Source organism: Diprion similis, chromosome 7 (genome assembly GCF_021155765.1).
Source record: "Diprion similis isolate iyDipSimi1 chromosome 7, iyDipSimi1.1, whole genome shotgun sequence".
Classification (NCBI taxonomy): domain Eukaryota; kingdom Metazoa; phylum Arthropoda; class Insecta; order Hymenoptera; family Diprionidae; genus Diprion; species Diprion similis.
The window spans coordinates 5984282-5994475 of record NC_060111.1 but is presented as its reverse complement, the minus strand read 5'-3'; the positions used below and the strand labels follow the sequence as shown (position 1 = coordinate 5994475).

The following is a 10194-nucleotide window of genomic DNA, read 5'->3' as shown; positions in this document are numbered from 1 at the left end:
TGTGAGAACAGTGGCAAGAACGTAAAAGAAAACATCATTTTCAAAAATAACAAATCAACAACCCAGCGTTCGTTATCGTAAAATATTGAAAATGCACTCTATGCAATATCATTCCGTCAATACTGTTAACTGACTGTAATTTCCTTCCGAAATTGTTAATAAAATTAACCGAATTGCTCATACGCGCTGTACTTTTATGAAACTGATTCATCAGACAAAAAGATTTTTCAAGTGTATGTACGGCGGGCTGTCTGGAGTAAGGCGCTTCATGAACTCCAATCGCCACGAAGTATTCAACGAATCAAGAATGGTATGCGTTGTGCAAAATAGGTATCGAACCATGCGCAAAAGGCGCGTTCAAACCTGGATGCCAACGAATAAACGTGCAAAATATTTTCTAAAAGCCAAACAAAAATTAAAATAAAACATAAATACTGAAACTAAGAGGGGATCTATCACAATATAATAATTAGCGCATGTCAGGAAACTCGTGAAAACCCTATTTACGTGTTTTCTTATTCAAAAACGGAATGGTACGTTATAACTTGAAGTCAACCGATAGACATATAAACAAAAATCGCAATCGCTGAAACGACTAGGATAGAAAAAAAATTGAATGGGATTGCTCCTGTGAATAATCGTGTCACACGTCACATGTGTATTAACTACGATTTCACGTTGGATTTCACTACACAGGCAAAGCTGTTTGAAGGGTGGATAATATTATTATTAAAATTTATGTAAAAACTACAGACTTATGGATTAAATTATTATCAATATCTGTATATTCCTTACACACAATGCGTCCAACTCCTTCACATCAGAAGTTTGGTAGTAGCCCCGATGTAGAAGCGAGACACATTATCGAAAATACGAATAATTCCACGAAAATCCAACTAACCATGAATTTGAATCGTTTTTTTATACACTGATTCATACCACAATGTTTTATTAAACACTCATCGAATGCGATGTTTTCAACATCAAAAACTTTAAAGAAACCTCACTCATTATGATTAAAATACACTGACAAAATAGGACAAAACAAATGCGCAGCGCAGCCGAAACGCTGTAAAACTTAACTTGAATAACTTTAGAAAGAACAATAACGACTGAATAACGCGTCAAGTGTTTAGTAATGTCTGAATAGAGCAGTTAAGCGTTAATTATGAGCACTCACAACACTAAATCAACCGATCATAGTAATTGATTCATATCTATTTCAAATATCACAGATCACACCCGTTCAAACGTGCACAGATACGTCCTAACTTCACGACGTTCGACACGAACTGGTAAAGTGGGAAGAACGCAGCAAGAAGTGCTCGACTAACGCCACGCCACCTAGCGGCAAATAACTACACTAAGCATGCGGAGCTACGGACTAGTGTAACATTTTGAAATCGATCGAGTTAGAAGAATTTGATTTGCATATGCAACTCAACACGCTGTATTGGAGATAAACAAATTCATAACCAGAAATGTAATTAATTACTCGCTGATATGCAACAATTTTGAAATTCGTAGAATGAAAATATCAAACGAGCTTCATGCCTTGCATTCCCGTTTATTAAGTTGCCATCAATCAGGCGCGAATATTATCAAGAATGCAACTGGTTGGAAATGCAACTGGAATTTTAATGGCGATTATCGACGATATGCATTGATTACTACTCCAGAAACAACTCTCAACTCATTTCAAATACGATACTCTTAAATTTTCGTCCAATTTTCAAGTGTCTTAATTCCGATTCTTCTTAGCAAATAAAATAAACAAATGAATAAGCCAACTTACAGCACGTGATCGAATACCGCCAGGCTGGCAACCAGCTAGGAAAACCCGACGTGGCATCACCGATTATTTGAAAAAGTGTCAAAAGTACAGGAGCTACTTGCTCGAATAGAGTTACACATCTGTAATGTAGATTTACCCCTAAAATCGAACGATAGAAATTAGTACAAGGGGCTTCCAGGCATACGAACCTCTTCTTAAAATGGTTCGAGTATCCTTTTTACATCCTGATTTGGGTATCGGCGGTGCGGAGAGGTTAGTCGTTGATGCTGCGTTAGCTTTGAAGAGGAAGGGTCACGAAGTGAACTTTATTACCTCACACCACGACCCCGATCACTGTTTCACTGAAACTAGGGATGGAACGATCCCGGTCACCGTCGTCGGAGAATGGCTGCCGAGAAATATTTTCGGCAAATTTTTTGCCCTTTGTGCTTACGTCAGGATGGTAGGTATCGATGAGAACTTTAGGTGTAGATATTGTAGAAATTTGTTATAATCCCGAGATGCTGTTTCGAAAATTTTCTAACTTTACAGGTTTATGCGGCAAGCTATATGTTTTTTCTGGGTGACAGACCTGACGTAGTCTTCTGTGATTTGGTCTCTGTCTGCATTCCTGTACTTCGTCTATACGTCCCCTACGTTATCTACTATTGTCATCATCCAGATCAACTTTTGTCGTCGCCTGGTAGCACGTGGAAATCGTTTTATCGAGCTCCCCTCAATTATCTAGAGGAAATAACGACAGGACAGGCGGATAAAATATTTGTCAACAGCAAATATACAGCAACTGTATTCAAGGATACGTTTAAAAGACTGAATGTGAACCCTGAAGTACTCTATCCGTCAATCAATACGGAATATTTTGACAAAACAAGAATTGTATCTCTGGAAAGAGCCTTGGACAAAAAGTTACCTGAGGATAGCATTATATTTCTATCCATCAACCGATACGAACGAAAGAAAAATTTGAATCTTGCTATACAAGCTCTCGCCGAGTTAAAATCACTCGTCACAGATGAAGATTACAAGAGAGTTCACTTGATCATGGCCGGAGGATACGATAAACGTGTAGAAGAAAATGTGGATCATTACGTAGAATTGACAGGTTTAGCCGATGAATTACAAGTTACGGAGAAGATCACATTTCTTCGTTCTCCATCTGATGTTAACAAAGTTTCGATTCTCAACCACTGCAACGCTCTGATATACACTCCACCTAATGAACATTTTGGCATAGTCCCTCTGGAAGCAATGTATGCAAAAAAATTAGTAATTGCCAATAACTCCGGTGGCCCTACAGAGTCTATAATCAATGGGGTAACCGGTTACCTTGTTGATTTGTCTGGAAAAGCTTTTGCTGAGAAAATGGCTATTGTTGTAAAAGATAAGACAATAGGATTAAAGTTTGGTGAAGCTGGAAAAGAACATTTCATAAAAACATTCAGCTTTAACGCATTCAGTAACCAATTAGATCAGTCAATACAGAATTTCATAGAGAGGAAGAAATCTAATTGAAATCCTTACATTGGCTTGCTGGGATAGTTTAAATAACTGCAAAAACTGGTTATTGTTGTCTTAATTATTAAGGGTATTAAGCATTTCACAGGCCGGGTTTTCTATTTATTACATATTCTTAGAATTACTGTTTGTACTGATATTAATAAGTTACGAATAGACTTTAAAACTCACGGAAATATTTTTTCTTACTATTTTCCTGCCCATCGCGAATACCGACATGTACTGAAGACGGATCATTTTCCTTAATCAAGTAATGCTTCTTTGAAACGGTGAAACAAAGAATTTGTATACAAATGACCGTAGTTTTGGATATTTTATTTTTATTTAATAAAATTTATTGTTATTTTAATCCAGACGTACCTGAACTTGCAAAAATGAGAGAAGATAGAAAAGTATAGCCACGAATCTTATAGTCAGATAACTTCTGAAAGATTTCAACATTTTTAGACGGACGAAAAAACATGGCCACACTTTCTGTAACTTAATATATTTGTTTTATTTTTATTTATTCTTTACCTATTTTAACAAAATATTGCATATTAGCTATTATCAATATTAATTTTTGGTCTCTATCCCATACTGCTACACAGCCTTTATAACTGGCTAGTTACGAATTATTATTATCATCATGTAAAAAACTATAGAGTTCAAAGGAGCAAGTTTTATATTCTTGATACATATGTGTGTGAGTAAACGATACAACGGAATTTGCAATAATCACAGCCTGCCACAGACAGCAAATGAGTACCACTCGTAATATTCTCATCTTTAGAAAGTTTCATCCATATTAAGTACAGTGAAGCTGTGATTAATTGCTTGTATCTGGCTGTATTAAAACTACATTATTTCACTTGAACATCATTCGTTCTACATGGTTGATATATTTTTTTTGTGCCTGTCTCAAATTTACCGGCTTATAGTAGCTAACTTGAATAAACACAATAGTAAGGGGAAAGTTAGTGTTGTTCAATAAACGGTTGAGAATTAAAAAAAGAACAAAAAACATTTCCTAAACTATAATTAAAAATATCAGTCCCTCTACAGATTACTCATCTGTTATCGCTTGGTAGGCACGTCCGCATCAACAGCTGCAACAAAATTATTTTTCACACATAAAGACAACATACTCTGTAAAGTAGAATTGAAATCAATTTTCATCCTTTTTGAAGGGATCTAAATTGCGCCTTAAGGTTTTCATCGAATAACTGACTGGGTATACTCACTTTTCCCATCACATGCAACAATTTTAACTTTGTCAACGATTGCTACCTCCTGCACTTCTCGAAACTCGACATCGTTTAGCATGAAAGTCCACACATTGTCGCAAAACCTATATGTGTTTAATTTGCCGGCCTATAAAACAACGCAAATGACAAGATTATATTATTTACAGATAGACAAACATAGCGAAGCAACCTCGTCAAATCTTAATGTTCTAAGAAAAACTTCAGTTATTCTAAACCGATAATGATATATAGTAGTCATTGACAACTGGCTTTCAAGGCAACATGAATAAGTAGGCAATAAGTGAAAACTGGTGTAATTCGATTGAATGATTATCGAAAACCAACGGAGTTTGCGGTTTACGTAAATAATGTTTAACCTTGAAAGTGAGCCGCGACTTGACCCTCGTAGCGAGAGCCTGATTAATCGCCTTGTCGAATTGTAGGAGCACTTTGATCGCTAGTTGCGGTGTAATTTGGCCATACTGGAAAAGAGGAAAAGTGTTATCGCGGTAGGTGTGAATTGTCGTTTAAAAATTACGCTGCGTTCCATAACCTCTTCGGTCCGGAAAACTATCCCATGGCAAAACGATACGTTACCTGAATCAATTCATCCAAACTTTCTTGAAGCGTATTACCCAACGTCGTATTCCTGTACAACTGATACGACATTTTAACCTACTATCGAGGTAATTACAGCTAAGTGTTTACCGCTGCTTTTGACAACAACACTTGGACTCGGTGAAAAATAATTCACACTACATCGAGTGCCGATGACGTAAGATTTGTTAACGACTTGAATCGATACTATCGATGATCATGTTATCGATATCATACTTCGCGTCGATCGCGTGATGGCGACCAACATAAGAATATTAGGCGGGAAAGTTCGAAAATGTATATCCTTTGATACCCTGCTTTTGCAAATTTTAATTTGCAAAGAACTGGAACGATGACAACGAAAAAACCATTCAAGTGGAATAATCGATTCTCAATAATGGTTTGATCCTCACGCTTACAAAATTAGGGTAAACATCTTCCACGGTTAAGAATACGGGTTAAGTATAGCGTTCATTCGCGCGTCAACAAGCTGATAAAGTTCAATCCCATGTGATTATAGATCACAAATATAAGGATGTCAGACCTAATACAAATATGCGACGATTGGCCGATTATTCCGATAAGGAATGTGCTGGCTGTCGTTACGAAACGACCGGACAAGACAAGACGAGTAAATGAAATGAAACGACGCGTTGAGGCATGAATGTATTGTCTGATAAAGTCAGGTCAAAAGTTGAACAATTCAGTACCGATAAGGAATCGCGTTTTAACGAAAGATCAGGGCAGACGTTTTCCATGTAATAATTACGATCAACGATATATGTGATTCGAAATTGAAAATAAAATCGAAGTGCCGTTTCACGTACCGTTTACCGCTCCCGAATGATGTTGGCACAACTTTTTAGAGGCTTGAACATGGAGTGGAATGGCGGTGGAGAGATGGAAGAGCGAATGTCTATTCGTGATTCCAGCAAAGCACTCAAGAAATACGGGAGCACGGCTAAGCACATGACGCGCAACGAAAACCTTATCAAGCACGTCGTTTCGGCGAGCGATACCCTTCAGGGTATTGCGCTAAAATATGGAGTCACGGTACGTAAAGGGCTTATTTTCCCACTTGTCAATTACTATTTTTACCTTTTTTCCTGTCACTCGCATAACAAACGTTTCTTTTTGCCTGACAGTATTTTCCATTTACTTTACTCCAGAGACTGAAACACGTTCTTAACTAAATGGTGAAAATCACTGGTTTTTCATGCTCCAACAGACATTAATCGCTCATTGCAATCATCCTCGCTGACTTGCATTACTCAGTTGTCTTCCCACCGATCATTTGCATCCTGCGCTTATCTACTTCCACTAATTCGTCGTTAAAATAACTCAGTCCAAAGTTGATTATTACTGTAAAATTTTCCAAATCAGTATAGAAGTTCTCATCAGTTTAATCCCTATTTGAACAGTCACGAGTTCTAGAATCTGTTTATGTTTGCTTATGATAAGCTTGTTGATAATACGCAATGCTAATCGATATACCGCTGTAGACAAAATTGATTAAATTTTAACCGGCGTGGAAAATTCATGACGTTATTGACGATGTCAAAAACTACGAACATGATTTATTGGATAAATAAATACCTGGCTGACGTAAAGATAGGTTTTTATAATCAACTGTCGACGAACCCTTTATTTAGAGATTAAAATTCTATTGATCTGCATGTACATATAAAGTATAATTTTGTAAAAACATTAATAATCTTATGCAAGGTTTGCTACTGCGCGAGAAACTGCTGCGGCAGACCTTGTTTCTGTTTGCAATTTGTGCTAAATATCTCGCTGCTTATTACAAAAGTATATATATACACACACGTGATTTTTGTCACATGACTGAATTGGGTTGATACTTTCTCTTTTTGTGCCTATTGTGCAATTACGACGTTTCATTTTCATGTACACTTTAACTTATAAACTTATTGTATCAATAAAACATTTTTCAGCACATGTTGCAATAATTATTTTTCAATTTCACTCATGGTAATGATGTTTGGACGAAAGTTGAGTCAGTGTGAATGATTAAAAAAACCGAAGGTATATTCTTGGGTACAAAAAATGAGCTAAAACCTCTTCATCTGCATATTTAATGTATTCTATTCACGCTGGCACAGTTTAATTCACAGGTTGCACCAGCGACTCGTATAACACTTATAAGTTTTACTACATGTACATGACATTACTGTAATTAGGCACATTGTTGCATGCGTATCAATAATTACATATAAGCCTATTCAATCACCACTTATTCAAACGATATGTGCAAAATTATAATCGAAGGAAAAATTCTAACAATCACACATTGAACATTATTATTATTATTATTATTATTATTGTGATAGAATATTCCTAAATTATGTTACACAGATAACAATATATTTATTACTTACAGGTGACATGATAATGTCTGTATATCGGTCTGTTGAATATATATAGTTTCACAATGTTAAATAATACTTCAAGGTGATCCAACCAACCAAAGATGATCTTTTTCTAGTTTATAAGCAGATAAATTGAGGAGTTTTGTTTCTAGTTCTGCTCGAGATATTTTCAAATATCGCGATTTCATCATTACAGGTTTCAGGTATCAGATTTAAATTTTAATTCTAGTTATGTTTTTCAATTTTTTTTCCAGACAGAGCAAATACGGAGAGCAAACAGGCTGTGGGCATCAGACAGTTTATTTCTACGTGAATACTTACTTATTCCTGTACCTGGAGATATTAACACTTCCTTAGGAAACGATTCCACCCTGCCTTCGGGTGGTGAGAGTTCACAGGGTATTGAAAGTGTAAGTTTGCTTACTTTTGTTCAGATTCCATTCAATAATTGTTCACAAAGAGTACATGTATTCGTTTAATCTTTCAGATAACTAGTCCTTCGTCGATAACTTCTTCCATAGACGACGAAAGCTCCGTAGATGATTTCTTGGCAAAAATGGATTCATCGATAGCGAGTATGAAGAAGGAAGTTAAACGCGCGCAAGGAAATAGTGAGTAAGTTACATGCACTTTAACGCTTTTTATCATTGAATTGAATTGAATATTGCGCTTGAATTCTGGAAATCGAACCAATAGCTTATTAGATATATTTTTACTTGCACTCTTTGACACAGTTTTGGAGAATATGCGTAAGTTCCCTAATTTATGCTCTACTGAATCAATTATCATTTGCTGTATGTCTGAACTCCCAACTTTCAACACTTGCCGCACTTTAATCATAGCATGTAATTTATGATATGATACATGTCAGTAACCGTCATGATGCGACTCAAGCTGTTTTAGCATGCCCAATCGAAACGCCCACGTTTCCGCAGGTGGTAAGAAAAATTAGAAAAAATCTTTCTCAGGTGCAGCCGGACCTAGTTCAAACCTTGGCTTGCCGATTCGGCACCTGAACTACGGACTCGTCTTAGAATTTTTGCAAGTTCCACTGGGGATTTGAACTAAAGTCCTCCCGTTTCGTAGTTTTGCACGCTGCTGTGGTCGGCAATTGTCCTAAAACATTTTGATGTTCTTCTATTCATTGAATTTCGTATTTCTCAAATTAGACCTATCGCCTAATATCAATCGGGATGTTCTTGAAGTTGTAAATTTTTCGGAATACGTAGAAAACATATCGTTTTGATAAAATAATATACAATTTGGCATGAAATAGTTTTGTACTTTCATACTTTCATGCATGTAATAATTCTTGTCGAATTATCAATCAGTGTCGAAATCACATACTTATCATGATTGGATGTTTGAATGTTTCTGGAATATATCTGATACATCTGGTGTTAGTGCCAGACCACCATAAATGTGATATTAAAATGGAACATGTTAACATACCAATATTTATGGAAATAATTAGCTCACGACTTGTGAAACAGTATTTGAAAAGCAGATGTTATTTTTGTTCTTGGCTAAATGTCCAGGTTTTGCCATGAGGGGGATGACACGTTCACGCAGCGGCGAAGAGCCGTCGCTAGATTACGCAACTCACACCCCATTAGTTCAACCACAAACTCATCAGCAAACCCCTCTGAGTTATTGAGGACATCTTCATCCGGCGATGTTTATAATTTGCCGTCTGCCGTTGTGATGACTCAAGGAAGAAGAGTGAAGACATCGTTGCAAAGACTGCAGCAACAGCAGGATGAGATGTTTCAGTTGTAGCAATCACGGTCGGCTTGCGCTATATGTGTAAGGACTTAGGTTTCGGGCAATGACATATGTTGGAGAAAGCAGTGCTGGATTATAGAAAAATTCGCACCACACTTAATAGCTTGATATGAAAATGATGATTACATCAAGTATCTTCACGTCGCGGCATTAATGACATTGAAGTTTCAAACAAACATAAATACATGTATATTTATACATATACCTATGTGTATTGTATATGTTCGTATATTCATGTTTGCAGTGTAATTTATACACTTGACAAGATGATAAGCGTTGGTTTCTTTTTTGACATTGGTGTCCAGCACTAGAACGCTTCAGACTAGCCGTTTCTTATTGAAAAATGTTTGAATAGAGATTACGTGAGGTATAATTGTTGCAAGCGATAGGGTAAGTGAATTCCCTTTACTTTTTAAACCTGTTACGTTAGTTATTCATTTTTGAGTGAATCATCGCTCACAGAGATTTCAATTTATTTTCTATTTATTGTTTTTCTTTCTCTTTCTGTTTATAAATATAAATTTAATATCTTATCACTGTTGAAAATTTTGTTGAATAAATGTTAATTTTATTGAACTGATCCTAAATATCAGTTATGTACATAGTCCGATATACGTTGGCAAGTATTTTCTTACTTGCAACAATTATGCTCAAATAACGTTGACTTATTAAGAATAAAAGATAGATGAAGTATTAGTGTTGAACCTTCTGATGCCTTACATATATTGTATCCAGTCCTGAACGAATTGAAAGTTAATTATTTATCTTTAATTAGCTTACCATACCAAATTACCGTGCTGTTTGGTGGTAATCTACATGATATTTGCAAATTCCTAGCAACTTGTTGATTTAGTATTTCAAATCTCACAAAAAAGCATTAGAAAAA

General features: G+C 36.0%; 3 protein-coding genes across 7 annotated transcripts; 2 read left to right on the top strand and 1 right to left on the bottom strand.

Annotated features, from left to right (window-relative positions):
* Positions 1 to 1739: 1739 nt before the first annotated feature.
* LOC124407983 (alpha-1,3/1,6-mannosyltransferase ALG2) lies at positions 1740 to 3940 on the top strand. The gene is made up of 2 exons (XM_046884614.1): positions 1740 to 2237; positions 2327 to 3940. Exons 1-2 carry the CDS (start codon positions 1995 to 1997, stop codon positions 3305 to 3307), a joined length of 1224 nt encoding a protein of 407 aa, XP_046740570.1. The 5' UTR covers positions 1740 to 1994; the 3' UTR covers positions 3308 to 3940.
* On the bottom strand, positions 3786 to 5317 carry LOC124407989 (transcription initiation factor IIA subunit 2). The gene is made up of 4 exons (XM_046884624.1): positions 5134 to 5317; positions 4914 to 5018; positions 4534 to 4663; positions 3786 to 4398 (listed from the first exon to the last, which is right to left on the bottom strand). Exons 1-4 carry the CDS (start codon positions 5203 to 5205, stop codon positions 4367 to 4369), a joined length of 339 nt encoding a protein of 112 aa, XP_046740580.1. The 5' UTR covers positions 5206 to 5317; the 3' UTR covers positions 3786 to 4366.
* LOC124407986 (lysM and putative peptidoglycan-binding domain-containing protein 2) lies at positions 4918 to 10170 on the top strand. 5 transcript variants are annotated; one of them, XM_046884618.1, is made up of 6 exons: positions 4918 to 5045; positions 6000 to 6186; positions 7778 to 7933; positions 8011 to 8138; positions 8258 to 8272; positions 9062 to 10170. In XM_046884618.1, the coding sequence occupies exons 2-6, from the start codon at positions 6010 to 6012 to the stop codon at positions 9300 to 9302; spliced, it is 717 nt and encodes a 238-aa protein (XP_046740574.1). In that variant the 5' UTR covers positions 4918 to 5045; positions 6000 to 6009; the 3' UTR covers positions 9303 to 10170. The 5 variants fall into 5 exon arrangements, with proteins under 5 accessions (XP_046740574.1, XP_046740576.1, XP_046740572.1 ...); XM_046884620.1 differs by lacking the exon at positions 4918 to 5045 and having other exon boundaries at positions 5818 to 6186; positions 8011 to 8134; XM_046884616.1 differs by lacking the exon at positions 4918 to 5045 and having other exon boundaries at positions 5820 to 6186.
* The last annotated feature ends 24 nt before the right edge of the window (positions 10171 to 10194 follow it).

What these genes read in the sequence shown, in the direction of transcription:
- LOC124407986 (XM_046884616.1), top strand. Translation starts at nt 5,977, where the DNA reads ATGATGTTGGCACAACTTTTTAGAGGCTTGAACATGGAGTGGAATGGC. An exon ending in CGCTAAAATATGGAGTCACG is followed by an intron (nt 6,187 to 7,777) that starts GTACGTAAAGGG and finishes TTTTTTTTCCAG; the next exon opens with ACAGAGCAAATACGGAGAGC. An exon ending in GTTCACAGGGTATTGAAAGT is followed by an intron (nt 7,934 to 8,010) that starts GTAAGTTTGCTT and finishes TTAATCTTTCAG; the next exon opens with ATAACTAGTCCTTCGTCGAT.
- LOC124407989 (XM_046884624.1), bottom strand. Translation starts at nt 5,205, where the DNA reads ATGTCGTATCAGTTGTACAGGAATACGACGTTGGGTAATACGCTTCAA. An exon ending in GTTTGGATGAATTGATTCAG is followed by an intron (nt 5,019 to 5,133) that starts GTAACGTATCGT and finishes CCTCTTTTCCAG; the next exon opens with TATGGCCAAATTACACCGCA. An exon ending in TGTTGCATGTGATGGGAAAA is followed by an intron (nt 4,399 to 4,533) that starts GTGAGTATACCC and finishes ATTTTGTTGCAG; the next exon opens with CTGTTGATGCGGACGTGCCT.
- LOC124407983 (XM_046884614.1), top strand. Translation starts at nt 1,995, where the DNA reads ATGGTTCGAGTATCCTTTTTACATCCTGATTTGGGTATCGGCGGTGCG. An exon ending in TTTGTGCTTACGTCAGGATG is followed by an intron (nt 2,238 to 2,326) that starts GTAGGTATCGAT and finishes CTAACTTTACAG; the next exon opens with GTTTATGCGGCAAGCTATAT.